At 40.2% G+C, this 26,316-nt stretch overlaps 1 protein-coding gene across 1 annotated transcript; it reads left to right on the forward strand.

Moving 5' to 3' along the window:
- The first annotated feature begins 1,963 nt into the window (after positions 1-1,963).
- DEPDC7 (DEP domain containing 7) lies at positions 1,964-24,883 on the forward strand. Its single transcript, XM_068988517.1, has 9 exons — positions 1,964-2,090; positions 16,688-17,078; positions 18,997-19,124; positions 19,932-20,121; positions 22,755-22,966; positions 23,716-23,858; positions 24,030-24,155; positions 24,252-24,330; positions 24,618-24,883. The coding sequence occupies exons 1-9, from the start codon at positions 2,018-2,020 to the stop codon at positions 24,809-24,811; spliced, it is 1,536 nt and encodes a 511-aa protein (XP_068844618.1). The 5' UTR covers positions 1,964-2,017; the 3' UTR covers positions 24,812-24,883.
- Positions 24,884-26,316: the final 1,433 nt, after the last annotated feature.

The raw sequence follows: 26,316 nt of genomic DNA on the forward strand, positions 1-26,316 counted from the left end.
GGTAAGATATGCCCTGGACAGTTTCCTAACTTTGTTGGGCAATCGAGATGTGTGTGCCGAAATAATTAGGCAGTATCGCTATAACAGGGCCATAAACAGTAATGTATTTGATAAATGCCATATATCTGTAGAAAAGGAATGTAGTGTGCTCAATTGCTCAGTCCTGTCTGACTCTTTTCGACCCCATGGACTGTAGCCTGCCAGGCTCCTCTGTCCACTGGGGATTCTCCATGCAAGAATACTGGAGTGGTTGCCATGTCCTCCTCCAAGGAATCTTCCAACCCAGGGATTGAACCCAAGTCTCCTGCATTGCGGGCAGATTCTTCACCCTCTGAGCCATCAGGGAAGCCCAAGAAAACGAGTGGGTAGTCTCCAGGGGAACTTGAATCTTTACCAGCTGAGCTATCCAGGAAGCCTGAGAAGAGAAGGAATATATCAGTGTAGCCTGGAAATATCTGTCCAGCAATGAAGATGGAATTTGAATTAGGCCTCCAAAATGTGTAAAATGTGGACAAGTAAAAAAGAGCATTTCACCAGAAAAGATAATTCTCTGAAATGTTATATAAATCACCAAAGTAGTCACTGAGGTCACCTGCCTTTTTCAAAAGATCCAATATTAGTGTTTGTCAAGATTTGTTTTCACAAATAGGATGAGCATTTTATCTACCAAGTAGTGAGGATGGACTTGTGCATTCAGTTACACAGTATGGGGTAGATTACAGCTAATTGCTCTGCTGGGTACCTGAAACCCCTCCTAAATGGTATCTTATCTCTGTGAGCAGCAGTCACCAGAGAAATGACAAAGGAAATTTCTTGAACAGTGCAGAGACTGGGTTTTACTGCCACCAGGGGGAGAGAGCTCATAAAAAAGGCCAATTCTGGCACCAGTTTCTAAATCGTAGGAGCCTGTGTCTAACCTACTCAACTGGGGTGCCCAGGGTCGCAGTTGCTCAGCAAGTGTTTTTTGAAATAACCATATGTATGTATTCTTCTAAGCATTTTGAAGGAACTACGTGTCGGAGCTTTTTCCAATAAGCTAACTCCCATATAAAAACGATTCTGATTTAATAATCTGTTAAACGGGCACCCTCCTTCTAAAAAGATATTTATTATGTGTGCCAAAGGTTTAAAATGATTGCTAAATCCCCAAATTTCGGGAGTAAAACGGGGGCGCAATAATTTGGCAACTAAATTATTGGTCTCAGACACTCACCTGAGATACCCCAGCACTGGGTCCCTGGATTTCCTGTTCTCAACTTCCCCTTAAGAGCCCCACTTCCCTTCGTTCCTAGCTCTGTCCCTAACCCACTTGACCCAGAGTTATTTTGGAGGCGGCACCGATTTGCTTGGCAGCCAGCCCCAAGGCAAGCCAGCTGCCCTCCGGACTGTGAACTCTAGACATTGCTTTCCCGGGCCAGATAAAGATTTGTTCTTTACAGGAAGGGATGCGTGAAAAATTCGAAGCATTTATCACCATGACAGAATTTTAAGCACTTATGTTCCAGACCCAGCAACTAAAACACATGAATTAGTTCGTGTAATCTTCATAAAAATATTCCGTGAAGCGGGTACTGACATTGTCCCCGCGTCACAGGTGAGGGCACTGAAGCCCAAGGCAGTTAAGCAACAGAGCTAATCCACGGTGGATGCGCCTTTCACCGAAGCTGGCTTGAGCCTGGGCGCGTACGCCTGCCTGCGCGTGGGCTGTGCAGACGGCGGCGGGATGCTGGTTGCATGGGGCCGACGCGGACTCGCAGGGCTCAGCACGCCAAAACGCTTCTGACCTGGCTACCTCCAGGGCGGGAGCGGGGGCGGGGCCCCACCTTTCCCGGGCTCGCGGGGCCGCAGGTTACCTTGGGCCGCGGCCGGCACGTGACCGGCGGGGAGCGGAGCGCGGCGGGGGCGGGGCCTGGCGGGAGCCCCGCCCAACCCCGGGCCAGTTAATAGGCTGCTCCAAGGCGAGCGCCCACTTCGCGGTGCGGTCGTCTGAGGCGGTCGTGTCCCGGTGGCTGCGGCCATGGCGACGGTGCGGGAGAAGGCGGCGGCGCTGAACCTGTCGGCTTTCCAGAGTCCGGCGCAGAGGCCTCCCGGTAGGTGCCGAGGACCCGGTCCGGAAACGGTGGGGGCCTTGGGGCGGGTGGGGGACGCAGGCTGCGGTTCTCGCCCGGACGGCGACCCCACCGGGTTACAGCCAGGTCTGCAGCGGCCTCCGCGAGCCCCCGCACTGCTGTGGCTCCTTGGACCCGCGCCGCCGCGGGTGGGCTGCCGCGCTGGAGCCTGCTGTCCTCGCAGCCAGCTTTCTCCTAAGTTCTCCAGACTTGAACTTCGCCGCGCGCGAGTCTGTGCGCCAGCTGCCTGCCGGGCATTCTCAGTAGACTCCACATTGTTACTGGTGACTGTCTGAGCCACACACCGTGGCTCCACGGTGTGGCCAGCGGCCGAATGCCTCTCTTGCCCGCTTTGTTCCCCAGACTCTTCCTAGGAGGGCTGAGAAGTTTCTGTTAATATAAGTTTAACTTCTACCGGCAGGAACTTGGCATAAAAGGCATTTATTAGTTACGCTTTCCGGATAAGCAGTATTAAAATGAACAGAAGTTTTTGATTTTCAGTGGTTGCTTGAGATTAGGGGAGACAGTGATTTTTGCCAGTTTAATCATGTCTTAGAGGGCAGGTTACTTAGGATGTTAGTATGCTACATCTTGTTTAAATGTCCAAACAATTGAACGGAATGGGATGATCAGTTAAACTTGCTGATATGTTAAAATTCCAATTCTAGCATACCCTACATCTCAGTGGATACAGTTAAGGAGTCCAGATAACACTTGGCTTTCTTGTTTTCCTTTTAGAAATGTTACACACCGCCCCCGCCCCTCTCTGTAGCTACTATGTGGGATGCTTAGAGGATAAGCGGAAGTTCCCGTATTGTTAAAGCCTTTCATTTGAACTTGTGAGTCCTCCCTCAAGGTGACAGTGGTCAGTGGATCGACGTGGGTAAAACTGGGTGGATGTCAGTGGCCCCGCTTTTGTGTTTTACTTACAATTAGAAATGCTCCTTTTAATTTTCAAAATGCTAATGATAAATTGTGATAGACAACCACTTCTCATTTGTACTTTCCTAAGAACTGTCTTAATATCGATCTTACTCTCCAATTGAAAGGATTCAAATAAGCATCTGATGGGTACATTCAGAATTTCTCCAGTGTTTACAGTGTGAAGAGAAGGGGACTACTTCATCGTTTAGGAGTATAACATCAGCAATATTGGAAACAGTCTTGAGAAATCTTTAGGCTTACTTTCTGAGTGAAATTCGCAAATCTTACATGATTAAAAGCCTTGTCTTCTCTAACAGCTGAAATACCAATTCTGAGCTTTGGTCATTAGTGAACAGGTTCTTACGATAAGAGAATATGTATTCAAAATTAAATAGATGACTCTCAGAGGAAAGAGTTGAAATGTTGGTTATCGAATTTGAACCCAAGGAAAGAACCACTGTCTTCTGCACACCAGGTGCAGTGGGCCGAGAAGGGCCCACTGCCTTTTCTCATTTGTTTTGCTTGCTGCAGTTGGAACCCTACCTGTTATCCAATGTTAATCCCCCTTCCACTCTTTAGTAGCCTTGTCACAGTCCTCGTGAGCACGGTAATGGGAGCCTCTGGTTCTTGGTTCCTTGCCATTCTCTTTCTGTGTGCTCTGGCAAGCAGCTTTGTATCTGTTTCTCTACCTATTAATAATTCTTCCATAGTTTAAAGGGGCTATAACAACCAGGGACCTGATTTAGGTAGAGGAAATAAAGTCTGTATGCTAACTTTTAGTAAGTCCTTTGAAGATATTTGTCTTTTAATATAGACGAGCAAAAAAGGGGTATGTTATCCTGTTATCCCTTTCTAACTGTAACCTAATTCTTTGAATTCACCTGATATCACTTTTCCAGGGAGCTCAAGTACTTCCCATATGCTGTCTCATTAACCTGTATGAATTAAAGCAAGGGCCAGTGCCTACTTTCATTGCTAATTTTCTAAACATATTTTTAAATTGTTCTTTATTTACGTAGTTTACCTGCAGCCTTCTTTTCAGAGGCAGTGTCAGTCTTCAGTGTGACATCCCTAATGCTGTGTAAGAGGAAGACAAACTTTGGGCTAACCAAAACCAATATACAGTAAAAAGTGTTGCAATGTTGATATTGGTGTATAGGAAGTTTCCCCCGCTCAGTCGCAGCTGCCTAATTTAACACCCAAAGCCCAGCTCTCTACATTTATCTGTTTTCATGAGATTTTGGTTAATGTCCAATAAGTGTAGTTCTTTTCCTTTGTCTTAATTCTGTGAGTAATGTTTTAAAAGCTCTTTTGAAAAAAAGTAATTCTTAAATACAATTCTCCCAATCTGAAGTGGTTTCAGATTTGATATACTTATCTTCTGGTGAGTTAAATCTTCTGGTGTGAGTCACATTTGTCTTCTCATCTGCTAGTGATCTTTGATTGACTGCTGTTCAGAGCTTGACATCATCACCCAGGTGGTAGGAATGGGTAAAGGGTAAATGAAGGTGGGGACTGTTTCCCCTTAGTTCAGAGAAAGGAAGAGGAAGAAAGAGACCCTCCTTTTTTTTTCACTTTTTAAATTTACGAATTTTTAGACTAGATCTAGATTTACAGAAAGTCATCAAGTTGGTGCATAGAGTTCCCATATATCCTTCACTCAGATTCCCTTATTATTGGCATCTTACATTAGGGCTTCCCTGTTAGCGCAGTTGTAAAGAATCTGCCTGCCAATACAGGAAGATGAAAGTTCAGCCCCTGGGTCAGGAAGATCACCTGGAGGAGGAAATGGCAACCTACTCCAGGTATTCTTGCCTGGAGAATCCCATGGACAGAGGAGCCTGACGGGCTATACAGTCCATGGGGTCGCAGAGAGTGGGACAGGACTGAGTGCGAGCACACTGACTGTTAACACACTCTTTTATTAGTATAGTACATTTGTCACAGTTAGTGGACTGGTATTGATATCCATACTTTTACTCAGCTTTTCTTAGTTTTTGCTGAATATCCTTTTTCCGTTCCAGAGTCCCATCCAGGATATTATTATACATCACTGTGAATCCACGTCTCCTTTGGCTTTTCTAGATAGAGACAGTTTCCTGTTTCATTTCTATACATCTGTTGATTGCTGGATATGTGCTAGCCACTTTACATGTGAGGGTCTCAGATGACCCTCACAATAACTGAGAGAAGTAGAATTAGCTATGTTTTGCACCAGAAAAGTTAGGCAGCTTGCCCACGATTGCATTATTAGTAATGATGGAGCCAAGAATAGAACCCAGTTCTCTGGGTCTCTAAAACCCAAGCTGTTGTCTTTCTCTATTCACAGAACCCAGCATTAGGCCTGCTGCATTAATGCAACTTTTCATGTCTAAACAGTATTCACTTAACCGAGGGTTTCTGAGCTTCAGCGTTATTGACATTTTCTTTGTTGTTGTGGAGGCTGGCCTGTCACTGTGATGTTAAGCAGTGTCCCTGGCCCCTCTACCCACTAAACATCAGTAGCACCTCCCCCTCCTTGGCATATAGCAGCCAAAAATGGCTCCAGACATTGACAAATGTCTGGGACAGGGGATAAAATCACCCACTAGGAACCACTGTGTTAACCCTTCTTTAAAATATTTTAATAGTTGGCAATAATCTGCAACTAATAAGTATTGAATAATTTGAATCTTTGTAAAATATAAGGAAATTTGAAAGGAATGGATTTCCCTAGTGGCTCAGGAGATGTGGGTTCCATCCCTGGGTCAGGAAGATTCCCTGGAGAAGGAAATGGCAACCCACTCCAGTATTCCTGCCTGAGAAATCCAATGGACAGAGGACAGGGTCTCAAAAGGGTTGGACATGACTGGGTGACTAAACAACAACAAGGCCTTAGCTCACTGTAAGTTTTGTGCAAACTATGCCGAACATAAGCTGTCTGAATTCTTGTGTGTGTGTGTTGGGGGAGAGAGGGCAGTTTAATGCTTAAAAATGAAAATAAAATTGTTACATACTAATTTTGAAGTAACATGTTTTAGTAACATTGTGTGTATATTTACCTTACATTGGGATCCAGTATTGGGATCCAGTTTTATAATGTCTGTTGATCTTCTAAGGAGATCTATTAATCTATTTGAAATGATTATAGAATTGTTTTCACCCTTATATTGGTTCTCACAGCAGGGCCGTAGTTAAAACTGACTGCATAGATCATGGCTCAGACTCATTACCTGCTTGTGACATATGAGTAAATGTAATTTCTTGACTTATCTGCCTTATAACTTGATTTTTAGGGAATTATTACTATAATAACTTGATTATTTAGCATGCATTTTTTAAAAGTAAAGATGATTATTAGTGGTATTACAAATACATATCAATTCAGTATTAGAAGTGTAACTTTTTGTGGCTGGTAAACTTTTTTGGGTAGATTTCAAATACATGAAAAGGATTGGTCTTTGCCTTTGAAAAATAGCTCTTGTTTTCAAGCAGATAACGATGAACCTGCTTGAAAACTGAATGTTAACTAGCCTCGACTTATGTAGTGCTCACGAGCATGTGTAGTATGTTCTAGACCTAGTTTCAAACAATTTCAGAGCCTCTTGATAGTTTCTCAAAGCTTTTTATCTGACAGGTCAAATTTGTTCCTGTGCTTCGCTGCTTATATTTTGTTTGATGTTAAGTGTCCATATCTAAATGGAGAGTGATCTGTTTTAGTCTCTAAAATCCTATAAATCAGTTTAGACTTGAAACCTACCATAAGCATAGTGTTTAACTCTTGTATCAGTACATGAAGGAACCACATTATAAAAGTTACCTCTCTTACTCAGAGTTGTTGCAGCTGGTCACTATAGACTTTGATCATTAGGTTACGATGTCTTTATAACATGCTTAACCAAATGGTAAACAAAGAAGCATCATTGTAGATAGTGGTGAATTTTAAAAAAGTGTCCAGTTCATATGCAAGTGAAGTTTAAGGATAAGCTGAAACTTAAATTCTGATTGCTAGACTTACATAAAGCATTCATTTTATACTTTTGGTCTCTTGAGTCCTGTTTAGAAGTCTCAGTAATTCATCTTACTGGGCCATGGTCAGTGATCCCAATGTTCATTTCAGCTCTTAGATGATGATGAATACGAAGTTTCAAACCAGTATGTGGGGGATTGGTGTTCAACTGGTGAAGTCAGCATTAAAAAAACAGGTTATCCTAGTGTGGGTTTTGGCACATTTACTTGTCAAGTCCAGGGTATATTATGTTTTAAAGTATCTGTATGAGCATGAGCTAGTTTGGGTCTGTGGGTGGTGATGCTTGAAGGGAAATATCCCAGGATGCAATGGTTGCAAATTAATGGTCAGTGAGAACAGAAAGGACCTGAAAGGGTTGAATTGTATTATGCCTGGAGGACTCTGGAAACATTGTAAGGCTCACAGGTGCCTACTACCCTGCTCTAACCTGTTCTTTAATCTTTTATATTGCGTTATCCAGCCTGCAAGACTTCCTGATTTCCCATATTTAAACAGCAAGTTAATATGGGGAAATATATTCTGTATATCCTGTTTCCCCTGTGAAGATTAGCTATTTTCACGCCACTGAGGCTCTCACCCCCATCAGTTGTTTTATTGATCTCAAATTAATAAGTGAGTCAGCTTTATACCTTAGGATTTGTATGCTTCCTTATAGCTCAACTGTTGTTATATATGTTTCATCTTTAATATTATTACTAGCCCAGAAGTCTGTTTTGTTGGTATTTAATAGGCAGTCTGAGCTCTGCAAGTTTAAACCTTGCTTATTTTCCTTTCCTGTGTACTGTGGATAGTATATCATAGAATTTATGATATCTATCTTTATTTTAGGATTAATGACTACTAAGTGTTTCTAAATAGCTTGGTTAAGGATTTACAAATCTTAAAGATGTTTTTTGTTTATTTCATCTCATAGGCTCACTTAAAACTCTTCAGATAATCCAAGTCTTCAGTGAAAGGTTAATGCTAAAACTATCTGGTGACTTACTTTTAATATATTTATATTTACATATTAGGAAATGCTAATATATATTTAGTAGCTTAAAACTGAAGATAAGTTTAATTCACTGTCTCAATTTCTTAAAAATAGGATTATTAATAACTATTTCAGAGAAATTTATTAGGATTAAATGAGAGAAGGCAGAGCTTGTTATATTGTAAGTCCTCAAATGTTCAGTTCAGTTCAGTCACTCAGTTGTGTCCAACTCTTTGCGACCCCATGAATCAGCACGCCAGGCCTCCGTGTCCATCACCAACTCCCGGAGTTTACCCAAACTCATGTCCATCGAGTCGGTGATGCCATCCAGCCATCTCATCCTCTGTCGTCCCCTTCTCCTCCTGCCCCCAATCCCTCCCAGAATCAGGGTGTTTTCCAATGAGTCAACTCTTCGCATGAAGTGGCCAAAGTATTGGAGTTTCAGCTTCAGCATCAGTCCTTCCAATGAACACCCAGGACTGATCTTGAGAATGGATTGGTTGGATCTCCTTGCAGTCCAAGGGACTCTCAAGAGTCTTCTCCAACACCACAGTTTTCAAAAGCATCAATTCTTCGGCACTCAGCTTTCTTCACAGTCCAACTTTCACATCCATACATGACCACTGGAAAAACCATGGCCTTGATTAGACGGACCTTTGTTGGCAAAGTAATGTCTCTGCTTTTCAATATACTATCTAGGTTGGTCATAACCTTCCTTCCAAGGAGTAAACATCTTTTAATTTCATGGCTGCAGTCACCGTCTGCAGTGATTTTGGAGCCCCCCAAAATAAAGTCTGCCACTGTTTCCACTGTTTCCCCATCTATTTCCCATGAAGTGATGGGACCAAATGCCGTGATCTTCATTTTCTGAATGTTGAGCTTTAAGCCAACTTTTTCACTCTCCTCTTTCACTTTCATCAAGAGGCTTTTTAGTTCCTCTTTATTTTCTGCCATAAGGGTGGTGTCATCTGCATATCTGAGGTGATTGACATTTCTCCCGGCAATCTTGATTCCAGCTTGTGCTTCTTCCAGCCCAGCGTTTCTCATGATGTACTCTGCATAGAAGTTAAATAAGCAGGGTGACAATATACAGCCTTGATGTACTCCTCTTCCTATTTGGAACCAGTCTGTTGTTCCATATCTAGTTCTAACTGTTGCTTCCTGACCTGCATACAGATTTCTCAAGAGGCAGGTCAGGTGGTCTGGTATTCCCATCTCTTTCAGAATTTTCCACAGTTTATTGTGATCCACACAGTCAAAGGCTTTGGCATAGTCAATAAAGCAGAAGTAGATGTTTTTCTGGAACTCTCTTGCTTTTTCCATGATCCAGCGCATGTTGGCAATTTGATCTCTGGTTCCTCTGCCTTTTCTAAAACCAGCTTGAACATCTGAAAGTTCACGGTTCACATATTGCTGAAGCCTGGCTTGGAGAATTTTGAGCATTACTTTGCTAGCGTGTGAGATGAGTGCAATTGTGCGGTAGTTTGAGCATTCTTTGGGATTGGAATGAAAACTGACCTTTTCCAGTCCTGTGGCCACTGATGAGGTTTCCAAATTTGCTGGCATATTGAGTGCAGCACTTTCACAACATCATTTTTCAGGATTTGAAATAGCTCAACTGGAGTTCCATCACCTCTACTAGCTTTGTTTGTAGTGATGCTTTCTAAGGCCCACTTGACTTCACATTGCAGGATGTCTGGCTCTAGGTGAGTGATCACACCATCGTGATTGTCTTGGTCGTGAAGATCTTTTTTGTACAGTTCTTCTGTGTATTCTTGCCACCTCTTCTTAATATCTTCTGCTTCTGTTAGGTCCATACCATTTCTGTCCTACATCGAGCCCATCTTTGCATGAAATGTTCCCTTGGAATCTCTAATTTTCTTGAAGAGATCTCTAGTCTTTTCCATTCTATTGTTTTCCTCTATTTGCATTGATCGGTGAGGAAGGCTTTCTTACCTCTTCTTGCTATTCTTTGGAACTCTGCATTCAGATGTTAGCTAGTGTTAATATAATGAAGATTTGAAAAAAGGCTAATGAGCAAATATTTTAAGTTCATTTAAATCTCAGCTATAGTCTCTGGTCTATTAGGAAGTTAAGAATTAGTGAAAAAGTGAAAGTGAAGTTGCTCAGTTGTGTCTGACTCTTTGTGACCCCATGGACTGTAGCCTTCCAAGCTCCTCTGTCCTTGGGATTTTCCAGGCAAGAATACTGGAGTGGGTTGCCATTTCCTTCTCCAGGAGATCTTCCCAACCCAGGGATTGAATCCAGGTCTCCCACATTGTAGGCAGACACTTTGCCCTCAGAGCCACCAGGGAAGTTAAGAATATTAAGTGATAATCCTCCTTTTATGTAGTCATAGTGACTGAAAACAGTACAGCCACTCCTAGTTCTGGATACCAGGGAAATGACCAGGACATATTTTGAGATTCCATCCATTGTGTGATTCTGGCTCTACTCAGTAGATACTAACTGTGGTGCATGCGTGCATGTTAAGTCCCTTCAGTCATCTCCAACTCTTTGCAGCCCTGTGGGCTGTAGCCTGTCAAGCTCCTCTGTCCATGGGGATTCTCTAAGCAAGAATGCTGGAGTGGTTTGCCATGCTTTCCTCCAGGGGATCTTCCCCACCCAGGGATTGAACTCACATCTCATATCTCCTACATTGGCAGGCAGGTTCTTCACTAGCACCACCTGGGAAGCCCAACTAACTGCAGTACCAGTAGTAAATGTAGTTTTAACTTGATTTATCTAGTCAAATCTCCCTAATTCAACTCTTAAAACTACTCACATATTTGGGAAATTGCCATCAATTCCTTCTTTGTTTAGTAATGCATTATGAAGTATCTGGAATTTTAAAATACCTGGATAATTAAAAACAATCTTGCTGATAATTTTAAACTAACATCATAATAATGGGTAGACTAAAATTGAAAGTGAAAAAGTGAAAGGTGCTCGGTTGTGTCTGACTCTTTGCAACCTCATGGACTGTATAGTCCATGGAATTCTTCAGGCCAGGATACTGGAGTGGGTAGTCTTTCCCTCTCCAGGGGATCTTCCCAACCCAGGGATCGAACCAGGGAATCCCACATTGCAGGCAGATTCTTTACCAGCTGAGCCACCAGGGGAAGCCCATAGTAAAATCACCCATCTATTTTTGGTATTGGAAATAATACAAACAAATAATAAGGTTTTTTGTGTTTCTGTGTGTCTCTCAGTAATTTTTATGGTTAGTCAGTCAGGTCACTCAGTCGTGTCTGACTCTTTGCAGCCTCATGTACTGAAGCACGCCAGGCCTCCCTGTCCATCACCAACTCCCAGAGTTCACTCAGACTCACGTCCATCGAGTCAGTGATGCCATCCAGCCATCTCATCCTCTGTCGTCCCCTTCTTCTCCCTCCTTCAATCTTTCCCAGCATCAGGGTCTTTTCAAATGAGTCAGCTCTTCGCATCAGGTGGCCAAAGTATTGGAGTTTCAGCTTCAGCATCAGTCCTTCCAATGAATATTCAGGACTGATCTCCTTTAGGATAGACGGGTTGGATCTCCTTGCAGTCCAAGGGACTCTCAAGAGTTTTCTCCAACACCACAGTTCAAAAGCATCAGTCCTTCAGCGCTCAACTTTGTTTATAGTCCAACTCTCATATCCATACATGACTACTGGAAAAACCGTAGCCTTGACTTGGATGGACCTTTGTTGGCAAAGTAACATCTCTGCTTTTTAATATGCTGTCTAGGTTGGTCATAACTTCCAAGGAGTAAGCGTCTTTTAAATTCATGGCTGCAGTCACCATCTTCAGTGATTTTGGAGCCCCAAAAAATAAAATCTGCCACTGTTTCCACTGTTTCCCCATCTGTTTGCCATGAAGTAATGGGACCAGATGCCATGATTTTTGTTTTCTGAATGTTGAGCTTTAAGCCAACTTTTTCACTCTGCTCTTTCACTTTCATCAAGAGGCTCTTTGATGAAACAGTATGAAACATGAACAGTATGAAAACACAAAGAGATAGAACACTGAAAGATGAACTCCCCAGGTCAGTAGGTGCCCAATATGCTACTGGAAATCAGTGGAGAAATAACTCCAGAAAGAATGAAGAGACGGAGCCAAAGCAAGAACAGCACCCAGTTGTGGATGTGACTGATGATGGAAGCAAAGTCTGATGCTGTGAAGAGCAATATTGCATAGGAACCTGGAATGTTAGATCCATGAATCAAGCAAATTGGAAGTGGTCAAACAGGAGATGGCAAGAGTGAATGTTGACATTCTAGGAATCAGCGAACTAAAATGGACTGGAAGAGGTGAATTTAACTCAGATGACAATTATATCTACTACTGTGGGCAAGAATCCCTTAGAAGAAATGGAGTAGATATCCTAGTCAACAAGAGTCCGAAATGCAGTACTTGGATGCAATCTCAAAAACAACAGAATGATCTCTGTTCGTTTCCAAGGTAAAGCATTCAATATTAACGGTAATCCAAGTCCATGCCCCGACCAGTAATCCTGAAGAAGCTGAAGTTGAATAGTTCTATGAAGACCTACAAGACCTTCTAGAACTAACACCCCCAAAAGATGTCCTTTTCATTATAGGGGACTGGAATGAAAAAGTAGGAATTCAAGAAACACCTGAAGTAATAGGCAACTTTGACTGTTGGAGTACAGAATGAAGCAGGGCAAAAGCTAATAGAGTTTTGCCAAGAGAACGCACTGGTCATAGCAAACACGCTCTTCCAACAACACAAGAGAAGGCTCTACACATGGACATCACCAGATGGTCAACACCAAAATCAGATTGATTATATTCTTTGCAGCCAAAGATGGAGAAACTCTATACAGTCAACAAAAACAAGACCAGGAGCTGACTGTGGCTCAGATCATGAACTCCTTCCTTATTGCCAAATTCAGACTTAAATTGAGGGAAGTAGGGAAAACCACTAGACCATTCACGTATGACCTAAATCAGATCCCTTATGATTATACAGTGGAAGTGAGAAATAGATTTAAGGGACTAGATCTGATAGAGCGCTTGATGAACTATGGATGGAGATTCATGACATTGTACAGGAGACAGGAAGCAAGCCCATCCCCAAGAAAAAGAAATGCAGAAAAGCAAAATGGCTGTCTTGAGGAGGCCTTACAAATAGCTGTGAAAAGAAGAGAAGCAAAAAGCAAAGGAGAAAAGGAAAGATATAGCCATTTGGATTCAGAGTTCCAAAGAATAGCAAGGAGAGATAAGAAAGCCTTCCTCAGCGATCAATGCAAAGAAATAGAGGAAAACAATAGAATGGGAAAGACTAAAGATCTCTTCAAGAAAATTAGAGATACCAAGGGAACATTTCATGCAAAGATGGGCTGATATAGGACAGAAATTGTATGGACCTAACAGAAGCAGAAGATATTAAGAAGAGGTGGCAAGAATACACAGAAGAACTGTACAAAAAAGATCTTCACAACCCAGATAATCATAATGGTGTGATCACTCACCTAGAGCCAGACATCCTGGAATGTGAAGTCAAGTGGGCTTTAGGGAGCATTACTACAAACAAAGCTAGTAGAGGTGATGGAATTCCAGTTGAGCTATTTCAAATTCTAAAAGATAATGCTGTGAAAGTGCTGCACTCAATATGCCAGCAAATTTGGAAAACTCAGCAGTGGCCACAGGACTGGAAAAGGTCAGTTTTCATTCCAATCCCAAAGAAAGGCAATGCCAAAGAATGCTCAAAGTACCGTACAATTACACTCATCTCACATGCTAGTAAAGTAATGCTCAAACTTCTCCAAGCCAGGCTTCAGCAATATGTGAACCGTGAACTTTCAGATGTTCAAGCTGGTTTTAGAAAAGGCAAAGGAACCAGAGATCAAATTGCTAACATCCGTTGGATCATCCAAAAAGCAAGAGAGTTCCAGAAAAACATCTACTTCTGCTTTATTGACTATGCCAAAGCCTTTGACTGTGTGGATCACAATAAACTGTGGAAAATTCTGAAAGAGATGGGAATACCAGACCACCTGACCTGCCTCTTGAGAAACCTGTATGCAGGTCAGGAAGCAACAGTTAGAACTGGACATGGAACAACAGACTGGTAAAAATGGGAAAAGGAGTGCGTCAAGGCTGTATTTTTATGGTAGATACAAAATTATACTATAAGTGAAGACACTATGGTTCACTGCAGTCCCTATATTTATTTCAACACAAAAGATGAATTTCAAATGACCCACATAACATTTATGACTCGTGCACTGAGTTGAGGTTTTTTCCCCAGCCATGCCACAAAGTTTATGGGATTTTAGTTCCCCAGTCAGGGTCGAAACCCGCCTGCCTACAGTGGAAGCGTGGAGTCCTAAACCCTCGAGTGCCAAGGGAATTCCCAGGTGGAGTTTTAATATGCCTCAGAAACTTATCTTTGCTTTCATCTTACACATTCTATCTAAAAAAGGAAGGAAGATTTTTTCAAGTAGGAGTTTCTTTAATTATAACTCCCCTTATTCCTGACTGTTGTACTGTTGCATATTGTTTTTCTATTTTAGACTACTTTAAACAAAATCACTGCAGATGGTGATTGCAGCCATGAAATTAAAAGACACTTACTCCTTGGAAGAAAAGTTATGACCAACCTAGATAGCATATTCAAAAGCAGAGACATTACTTTGCCGACTAAGGTCCGTCTAGTCAAGGCTATGGTTTTTCCAGTGGTCACGTATGGATGTGAGAGTTGGACTGTGAAGAAGGCTGAGCGCCGAAGAATTGATGAGTTTGAACTGTGGTGTTGGAGAAGACTCTTGAGAGTCCCTTGGACTGCAAGGAGATCCAGCCAATCCATTCTGGAGGAGATCAGCCCTGGGATTTCTTTGGAAGGAATGATGCTAAAGCTGAAACTCCAGTACTTTGGCCACCTCATGCGAAGAGTTGACTCATTGGAAAAGACTCTGATGCTGGGAGGGATTGGGGGCAGGAAGAGAAGGGGGCGACAGAAGATGAGGTGGCTGGATGGCATCACTGACTCGATGGACGTGAGTCTGAGTGAACTCCGGGAGTTGGTGATGGACAGGGAGGCCTGGCGTGCTGTGATTCATGGGGTCGCAAAGAGTCAGACACGACTGAGCGACTGAACTGAACTGAACTGAAGGGAAATAAGTCTTCCCTGGTAGCTCAGATGGTTAAGAGTCTACCTGTAATGCGGGAGACCTGAGTTTGATCCCTGGGTTGGGAGGATTCCTTGGAGAGGAGGGCATGGCAGCCTACTCCAGTGTTCTTGTCTGAAGAATCCCATGGACAGAGAGCGTGGTGGGCTATGGTCCATGGCGTTGCAAAGAGTCAGACACGACTGAAGTGGCTTAGCCTGCCCATACAAGGGAAGTAATCAGTTTCAATTTCTTTGCCAAAATATCTTAAAAATAAAGGACGTTGTATACTTAACAAAAATGAAGGCTTAAAAACCAGAACACTGAATATTCAGAGGGTCATTCAGATAACACATAAAAAGGTATACTGTGTTTCCATAAAAAGAAAGAGCAAGCCAGCTAGCCAGCAAGCTGATGATTAGCTAGTTTTAATTCTGTTAGCTTGCTAAAACTTAAGGTCCATTTTTTTCCCATTATTTCTCCTTTTCTTCTTCGTAGCTATGTCAGATATCAATTTATTAAAGTGAGGAAAAATATAAACCTTTGAAAGCATGTTTTCTTTCTTTTCTGTTTGGCTAAAACCTAACTTTATTTCTGTGCTTCTCCTATCTAAGCTCCTGTTGAGCAGGAACCAAACTGTTAGTTTACAAAGCACTTAATTCATGAGCATGCATAATAAGAAGCTTTTAAAAATTGGTTTATTCCAACAAGCATTATGTGTGAATGTATAACTATACATCTGTCTGTCCAGCTATCTAACTAATAAATGCTTTGAAATCATATAGACCGTAACCAAATCCCAGCACCACCATTACAATATAATGTTCAGAAGTTATACCTAACCTCTGTACATCTGTTTTACATTTCACAAATATGATGATGTCTGCTTCATAGAGTTTCTAAGATTAGATCATTTATGTAAGGCATTTAATAGAGTTCCTTAATTGGTAACTGCCGCAAGGTCTTATTTGATCTGCACCGCTCACTCCCGTTTTCTCTGATCTCACTTCTGTTGTTCTTTTCCTTGGTCACCTGAGTAGGTTGTGGTGGCCTCTCTCCTGTTCTCATAGCAGAGCACCTCCCTGCTCCTCAAGGAAAGGCCTTTGCTCTTTCAGTTTTCTTGGCTTTCCCCTCAGATAACTACACAGCTTGCCCCCTGATTTTACTCAGGCTTCTGCTAAGGGATCACCTTGTCAGAGAGGTCTTTCCTGACCTCCCATCTAAAATAGCATTCTCTCTCTTACCTCACTTTACTTACCTTCTTGGCACTGATCTTACATACACATGTTGTCTGTATCTTCCCACAAAGTGTGTTTAGGTCCTTAAGAACAGGGACTTTATTTTGCCCATTCTTGTATGCTAACACATAGAACAGTGTTTAGCGTATAGTAGGCACTAGCTTTTTAATTAATTGCTACTAATAATTTCATATTTCAATAACAAGCTGCCCTCATAATTGTTCCTTATTAATAGCTTTGGAGATTGCTACTTTTTACTTAAGGCTTGGTTAGACCTTATTACAAATGAGTGAGGTGAGTCTGTGATTTTTCCCATTTCAGGTTTCAGTGTAGCCCAGAAGCCATTTGGAGCCACATATGTTTGGAGCAGCATTATAAACACTCTTCAAACACAGGTGGAGGTGAAAAAACGAAGGCATCATTTAAAAAGACACAATGACTGCTTTGTTGGTTCAGAAGCTGTGGATGTCATTTTTTCTCATCTAATGCAGAATAAATATTTTGGTGATGTAGATATTCCTCGGGCCAAAGTGGTAAGAGTTTGTCAAGCACTTATGGACTACAAAGTATTTGAAGCAGTTCCAACCAAAGTCTTCGGAAAAGACAAAAAACCCACATTTGAAGATAGTAGTTGCAGCCTTTATAGATTCACAACGACACCTAACCAAGACAGTCAATTAGGGAAAGAAAACAAACTGTGTTCACCTTCCAGGTGAGTATATGTTAGATTTTCATTTAATATTGGTAGGAAGAGGCACCTTGTTAGCACAGTCAGTCTCGGGATATTGGCAGAGGGGATGTTTACAGGATTTTGTCTACTTTTTAGTGAGATGCTGACTATCTTTTACTTTTGAAATAATAAGTTAGGCTAAAATCTGGGTCTGTGGGTAAATTTGATAAAGTAGAGTGACCTTTTATTTGATATCTCCTAGAATTCTTATTGACTTCCCTGGTGGCTTAGATGGTAAAGTGTCTGCCTGCAATGTGGGAGACCTGGGTTCGATCCCTGGGTTGGGAAGATCCCATGGAGAAGGAAATGGCAACCCACTCCAGTACTCTTGCCTGGAAAATTCCATGAACTGAAGAGCCTGATAGGCTACAGTCCATGGGGTTAGCAGAAGTCATCAACAAATTTTTATTTTCCTGCTTCAAGTTACAATCATAGTATAAAGAATATTAGAGAGTTTATACGCAAAGTGGTATGAGAACAGGAGAGGTGAAGACAAACAGGTGGGTTGTCACTAGAATCCAGAAAATAGCAGATGTGAAATACGAAAGGAGCCAGAATGCAGAAAATTTCATAGGACATGTTAGGGAGTTTGCATGTGATAACACAGATGTCAGGGAGGCCATAGAAAGATTCAAAGTATGATGAGATTGACCTTCAGAAAGGTTATCCTGGCAGCTATATGGACAGCCTCATGGGGAGAGCTAGGTAGGAATCTGTTGCAATACTGTGAGCTACAGATGAGGAGGAAGTAGGCAGCAGTGGTGGAGAAGGAGGAACCATTTAAAGGGAGACAGAATTGTAGAACCCAGTGACTGAGATGGATATAGGTCATAAGTGCAGTTAACGTAGTTATTTGTCATGAAATAAAACTTTTCCCTTTTATTCCCCTCAGCTAAATGGTGAGGAGGTGACCGTGTAATTGAAGCTCTTAAAGTTCAGATCTGACCCAAAGTCAGACGTATAGTGTATTGACTTTGAAATGTTTTTTAATTCTATATGTAAAACATGATAAAACTTACTTCTCTGTATACGAAGGAAGTAGGACAGGTAGGGCATGGTCAGTACTTTCCAAACGGAGATCCCTGTGCTTTATCTGAAACCTTTGGAACAGATGCTTATCGAAATTTGGAACTTTGGAGATTTTAGAAAGCTAATAATATACATATATCATTTACTAGATAATACTCCTAGACACAGGAGACATGGGTTTGATATCTGGGTCAGGAAGATCCCCTGGAGTAGGAAGTGGCAACCCACTACAGTATTCTTGCCTGGAGAATTCCTTAGACAGAAAAGCCTGGCAGACTACAGTCCATGGGCTCGCTCAGACACAGCTGAGCATGCATGCAGATAACACTTCTAGAGGGATCTGGGACAACATCTGGTAATCAAACACATTAATATTTCTGCAGTGAAAACATTCATATTAACTGGGATAGATATAAAGGCTATGATAATCTCAGAACAGGTTTTGTCACTGTATGAATTCTGAATAGACAACTTTGAATTTTTCAAAGCTTCTTGGGTTTCAGAATTGTGAATAGGGGATTGTAGATCTGTATTTGATGACCACTGTCTACCAGAGAATGCCCTGGAAATAGAGATCACTAATAAAAACGATAAGCATAATTAAGTTTGACCATGTCTGATTGTGTTTTAAAATTGGAGACACAATTTTAGTCATTGAATCACTTTAAGTGCTCAAAGGAGAATTTATTTAGTGTATATTCAGGCTTGAGAAAGAAGGTGGCATGTTTTATATTTTATTCTGCTCTTAGAATTTGCATTTGTTATGCTTTTGCTGTGAAATACATAAACTGTCTAGAAACTCTTAACTCTCAAATGCAAAAATATTTCTGTAGCCTTACTAATAAAAATTTATGAAATAAATTTGTTTTAGATATGCAGATGCATTATTTAAGTCCTCTGACATCAGATCCGCAAGTTTAGAGGATCTGTGGGAAAACCTGAGTTTAAAGCCTGCCGACTCTCCTCGTGTAAATATCTCTGCAACCTTGTCTCCGCAAGGTAAGCTAAAGATGATACAGGAAGGAATAGAAGACTGACTTCAAATAAAGTTATTTAAATTTTTTCAGTCTTAACCTTTATTAGAATTTAGATATTCAGAGCACAAAGAAAGAGCACACTGTGTATTAAAGCTGTTTATATTAAGTTTTAACAGAGGTCTATTATCTTTAACAAATAGATCAGTGTTGCAATTCTGAACACTGACTTTTGTCCTATCAGCTGGCAGAGGTTCAAATCTGAAATGTTTCGCATGCAGATTTTAAAAAAAAATTATTTAAAATATGCTTTCAGCTCTAGCTTTCCCTAAGATTTTATTAGAGTCAGTAAAAAATTGGAAAATTACATTAAAACGTTAACAGGATTCTTATATTTTTCTTTGTCTATGGCCGTGGAATGTGGTTTTAAGGAGAGATTTCCACCTTCCCTCCCCCATCCCAGTTGTGGAAACCCTGAGTGGAATAATCTGCAGCCAATAGTTTCAGACCACTTTTCAGACTGAATGACTCATTCTTTCTTCCGCGGTCCTTATTAACATGTTATATGACTTGGTCTGTTATCAAGCCATATTGCTTTTTACAGTACAAGAACGAAAAGAATTCCTGTTGTCCAAAGTCTGTTCTCCTACACTTTTAAAACAAATCTTGAATTGTTGTTCCTTTGTTATAAGAAACCACTTCATAAAACTGACTTTCTCTTTTGTTTTCTTTTCCCACAAATTTATTAGCTTAGACCTGCCTAGGCAGATACTGTGGTGAGCCTAGTAACTATTAATTGTTAACTTTTCCCCTTGTCATTTTCCCTGTGCAGTTATTAATGAAGTATGGCAAGAAGAAACAATAGTGCGACTGCTCCAGCTTATAGACCTTCCGCTCCTTGACACCCTCCTCAGACGGCAAGAGGTGATACCTAAGGTTACGCAGCCTAAGAGGCAGCCTGACTTGGTCGACAACAGGAACTATCTGGATAGAGGGATTCTCAAGGCTTACAGTGATTCTCAGTATGTGGAAATACCTGTAATAATTTGAGTGTATTTGTAGGAAGATAATTAGTTTTAAGATAATCTTTTGAATTCTTCTGTCCATACAATCAGATATGCTTTGTCAGTTGATATTATCATTGTTGGGAAAAATGAAGAACAAAATTACCTTGGTCAAAATTGATGAGATTTAAATGTCATTTTTTTTCATATTCATTTTTTTCAACATATATCTTACTTGCATATCAAGTGAAGAAAATGATTATGCTCCACCCTCTTTGTTAAAATATAGATCTGTCTAGTCTCTTAGAGCTGTCTGGTCTTACATTTCTAGTACTTCACCAGTTCTACATTCTAATGAACTATTAATATAGTTGAATGTCAAAAGGTAGCTTAAAACCTTATGTGAAAAAAATAATCCCAACATAAGAATTTAAATTACATTTATACAATTTAAATTAGTAGGTGAAGGTATTTTATAATTACCTTAAATTTTAAGTACAGAATCAGAAATTGACCTTAAAGATCATCTGTCCACATCTTAAGATGAAGCTGATGACCACAGGAGGTGACCTGACCTGGGTGGTGGCAGAATTAGTTGTCCTGAGTCCACAGCAGTGGAAGATATGATTTTTTTTTTAAACTATTTGTTGTTGTTCAGTTGATAAGTTGTGTCTGACTCTTTGCGACCCCGTGGACTGCAGTATGCCAGGCTCCCCTGTCCATCACTGTCTCCTGGAGTTTGCTCAGATTCATGTCCATTGAGTCGGTGATGCTCTCTAACCATCTCATCCTCTGCTGCCCACTTCTCCTTTTGCCTTCCATCTCTCCTAGCTTCAGGGTCTTTTCCAGTGAGTCAGCTCTTCACATCAGGTGCCCAAAATATTGGAGCTTCAGCATCAGTCCTTGCAGTGAATATTCAGGGTTGATTTCCTTTAGGATTGACTGGTTGGCTCTCCTTGCAGTCCAAAGGACTCTTAAGAGTCTTCTCCAGCACCACAGTTTAAAAGCATCAGTTTGGTGCTCAGCCTTCTTTATGGTCGAGTTCTCACATCCATACATGACTACTGGAAAAACCATAGCTTTGACTATACGGACCTTTTATTGGCAAAGTGCTGTCTCTGCTTTTTAATACACTGTCTAGATTGTCATAGCTTTTCTTCCAAGAAGCAAGCGTCTTTTAATTTCATGGCTATAGTCACTGTCTGCAGTGATTTTGGAGCCCAAGAAAATAAAATCTGTCATCTGTTTCAATTTTTTCCCCATTTTTGCCACAAAGTGATGGGACTGGATGCCATGATCTTAGTTTTTTAAACGTTGAGTTTCAAGCCAGGTTTTTCACTCTCCTCTTTCACCTTCATTAAGAGGCTCTTTAGTTCCTCTTCCCTTTCTACCATTAGAGTGCTAGCATCTGCCTATCTGAGGTTGCTGATATTTCTCCCAGCAGTCTTGATTCCAGTTTGTGATTTATCTAAGCCAGCATTTTTCATGATATACTCTGCATGTAAGTTAAATAAGTAGGGTGACAATACACCACCTTGTCATACTCCTTTCCCAATTTTGAACTAGTCAGTTGTTCCATGTCCAGTTCTGTTGCTTCTTGACGCACATGCAGTTTTCCCAGGAGACGGGTAAAGTGGTCTGGTACTCCCATCTCTTTAAGAATTTCCCACAGTTTGTTGTGATCCACACAGTCAAAGGTTTTAGCGTAGTCAATGAAGCAGGTGTTTTTCTGAAGTTCCCTAGCTTTCTCCAGGATCCATTGAATGTTGGCAATTTGATCTTTGGTTCCTCTGCCTTTTCTAAACCCAGCTTGTATATCTACAAGTTCTTGGTTCATGTACAGCTGAAGCCTGTATTAACAAACTGAATGTTAAAAGTTAGTCATTCTATTTCTTAAAATGTAGCAATTTTCTTAAGTTAAACTGGGATTTTATTAGAAATGGCTAATTAATATTTAATTATTTTGAAACCCTAACTTGTCTTCCTCTATTCTCTTCTAGCCAGAGTCAGAGATGATAGATCATACCCAGAGCTTTGAAGTAAGCCACACTATATGAGAAAAATGCTGGTTTAGGAATCAGATCTGGGATCTAGTCCTGCCTGGGACCCTGAGCTAGTAACTTAGAGTTTCTGGACCTCCGTAGTAAATTTAAGGTGTAGAATTTGAATTCTGATGTCCTTTTCAGGCCTGTATTATAGTGGATAGCTTCTGTTTTTGCTTTAAAAAAGAGTGAAGGCATATTAAAATCAACTTTTTACCTGTGATACATGACCTAGCTATAGAATTATACATATCCATTATACAAGCTATAAAGAATTATATATATCTTTGTCTTCCCAGGTGGCTCAGGGGTAAAGAATCTGCCTGCCAAGCAGGAGACATGGGTTTGATCCCTGGGTCAGGAAGATCCCCTGGAGCAGGAAGTGGGAACCCATTCCAGTATTCTTGCCTGGAAAATCCCATGCAACCCTGGCGGGCTACAGTCCATGGGGTCACAAACAATCAAACATGACTTAGGGGCTAAACGGCAAAAAGCAGCAGCAAAGGTGTATAGAGATTCATCTTAGTAGGAAACTTGAAACAGCTAGTAAATCAGGTATGGGTTTATTGGTTATCCTTTGCTTTTAAAAATAATTCTTTTCTCTCATAGGGAAGATGAGTGGCTCTCTTCAGCAATTGACTGCTTGGAATACCTTCCAGACCAGATGGTGGTAGACATAAGCAGAAACTTTCCTGAGCAACCAGATAGAATAGACTTAGTGAAAGAACTTCTGTTTGATGCCATTAGCAAATATTACAGTAGTAGGGAGCCTCTGTTAAATCACTTATCTGATGTTCATAATGGAATTGCAGAACTCCTAGGTAAGTAAGATGTTACTGAATACTAAAATTTCTCTTTGGAGGGAACAGGACAAAGTTTCTTGTCCCAAAATTAACCAAAATGATACTACTTCAAGCTGGGAGTGGATCTAGACTAATCCATGGAAAGTATGTTTTTTCCAAAACTTCCAGGGTTCATTTGGAAAGCAGCTTTACTGAGCTCTGAAGTCATGCAGGGACTTCTGGTTGCTATAGGTGAATGCTGCTCTCATTCACTGGAAACTTAATAAGTATAGAGTAGCAGTTCTCTTTTTCAGAAAGTGTTACCAGCACTGTCACCACTCTCCATTTATCCTCTTCACAATGGCAGACACTCTGCTTTGTCCCTGTACCAGTGAGGCAGACTGTTCCATGTGGTTTGTTGAAAACAAGTTGCAGATTTCAAAGAATCCTATTTTTCTCAGAGTTGGCTATATCAATACTGTATACATAGTGTACCCTTGAAATGTCATGAATTATTGGAAAACATGGGCTGAGAATTTATTTACAAAGCCACATTAGATTTAACATCCTAAGATTTGTGAATGACAAGGACTTAGGACTTGCCAGTTTGAGTATAGGCTTTCTTGATGGTATTGGCCATTCATTTTAATTCCTAGTCTCTTTGTTTTGCTGTTGAATATAATTTTGGATAAGTCTACTGATTAGCTTAAGTTTTAGCTTGACTTTTGTTCCCTTTGATATAGTTGTGTCTGGTCAAAATTAAAGCATTTTTTTCCTTTTGACAAAAGTGAATGGGAAGACTGAAATAGCATTAGAAGCTACTCAGCTCTTTCTAAAGCTTTTGGATTCCCAAAATAGAGAAGAATTTAGAAGACTGCTGTATTTCATGGCTGTTGCAGCACATCCTTCTGAATTTAAATTACAGCAAGAAGTAAGTCTTTTGTCTAAATGTTAATTGTATCTGCAATACTTACAGGACATATTATTCCATTATCAGCATCAAGTATGTGGAAATGGATAGTAGCTATTAATATTCAACATTGCCTTTTATATTACATTTATTCTTAAAAATAAGTTCTATTGGGTATATGTTCTTTTACAGAGTGACAACCGAATGGTTGTGAAAAGGATATTCTCAAAAGCTATTGTTCACAATAAAAGTTTATCCAAAGGCAAAACTGATCTTCTGGTACTCTTTTTAATGGATCATCAAAAAGATGTTTTTAAGGTAAAACTCTGAAAGTAAAATTGAACTTATGTAATAGATCACTAAATTAAAATGCGTAATGTTCCATGTGCCTTTTTTTTTCATTTTTTTTTTAAGATTCCTGGAACTCTACATAAAATTGTCAGTGTTAAGCTCATGGACATTCAGAAGGGAAGAGATCCAAACAGAGACACAGGTAATCTGAGAAATACTCCTTCCATGTCTCGCGAGGATAAGTGGTTGCATTTTAGTTTCAGCTAGACTCTAACTCATCTTCTCAGAGCTATTCAGACTTAGCAGAGAGCCTTTTTTATGTCAGAAAAGCAACCTGACAGGGTTAGAAAGTCAGCAGTGCTTAGCACCTTTACATGCATTTTATAAAATCGGGGAGGGGGGGGAATATATATATATATAAGTGGTTTTTTTCTTGTTAAATCTGAGGACTAGATCCATTAACTGAACTTTTTACTTTTAAACTTTAAGGATATATTTATTGCCAGAGAATTGACCGAGGTGATTATTCTGACCATACAAGGAAGACAACCAAGGATGAGCTATTGAATTTACTAAAAAATATTGATGAGGATTCAAAACTTTCTGCCAAAGAGAAGAAAAAATTGTTAGGTCAATTCTATAAGTGTCACCCAGATGTCTTTATTGAGTATTTTGGGAACTGAGTGTCCAGTGTCTGTATATAACTTGTGTATTTTAAGAATAAATTATGTATCCTAAAGATTCAATCATATTGTAATATTAGATGTTCCTCTAAGTATGAAACTGTACTTAATAAAACATTTTTTGTATAACCTTTTGTGAAACTGAGTATTAGATGGTGTATTGCTGTTAAGTATTGACCTCTCTCAGGTGAGTTGATTTATAGAACTTTATAGAACATCCTGGGAATTTAAATGATGGGACATTGCAGCGTTTATAAAATAAAGTATTAAACAGTAAGGAAGTCTGTAATTACAAGTTAATAGGAGTGTGGTTTGTACCTTGAAAGGTATATTTCTTGAAGATACAAGATAGAAATTTAGGCTATGCTAAAATGAATTTGTCAGTTACCATAAACTGTAGACAAGTCAGAAATTGAACTGTCTTAATGCTTTTGACAACTTCATCTTATTGTGGATATCTTATTATCTTATTGTGGATAATTGCAAACATACATAAATATGGGGAGAATAGAATAAGAAGCCCTTCATGTGTTCATCATCCAGTTTCAACAGTTGTCAACTCATGGCCAGTCTTGTTTATTCTGGGCTCCCACCTCAGCAAATTTCATACATCCTATCACTTCATCTATAAAATTTCAGTATGTATGACTAAAAGATAAGGACATTAAAAACATAACCCCAGTATCATTATTATGCACACACACAAAGTCACAATTCCTTAATATCTTCAAAAATGCAGTCAGTGTTCACAGTTTCTGATCTCAAATGACTGTGACATTTAAGTAGGGATCCCAACAGAGTTCATACATTGCAGTTGGTTAATGTGCTTCTTAAATCTTTATAGGTTTTTCTCTTTGTCTCTCCTCCCTTCTTTTGTCTCTGTTGTTCAGTAAACCTGGTCGGCTGTTCTTGAGTTTCCCACGATCTGGATTTAGCTGATTGCAAGCCTGTACTATCCTTTATCATGTTCCTCTGTGTTCTTCATTCCTTGTCAATTAGTCATTAGAACTAATGTCTCAACAACTTTCTATTCAGTTAATGGTTGTTTTGGAACAACTGCATTGTTACAATATACTTGGGTAAATAGGCATGCAATATAATACTTGTATAATACAATTTTAAATTATGCATTTTTACAATAATAAAACCAAAAGATTAAAATGAGACTGGATTTCAAATTCAGACTTTTAATAAGGGGTAGGAAGACTAAAATGACATACCAATAGGCTAGCATGTCAATCTTTTGTTTCCAAAGATATAACTTATACTGGCTAGCCTTTAAAAAGGAAAAAGTTGAGGACTGATCTATAGTACATCATATACTTCTAATAAAGTAAGGAATAATTATGTCAGGTGGGTTCTTTTGTGATGTGTATTTTGCTTTGTTGCATAGGCAGGAAAGGAAGGCAGCTCTTTACAGTGAAGTGAAAGAGAAGACAGTTCATGATTTAAGTGAGGAAGTTTTTAGAAACAAACTACTTAAAGTGTGGTGAGACCATAGTTGA

This window comes from Capricornis sumatraensis, chromosome 16 (assembly GCF_032405125.1).
Source record: "Capricornis sumatraensis isolate serow.1 chromosome 16, serow.2, whole genome shotgun sequence".
NCBI lineage: Eukaryota > Metazoa > Chordata > Mammalia > Artiodactyla > Bovidae > Capricornis > Capricornis sumatraensis.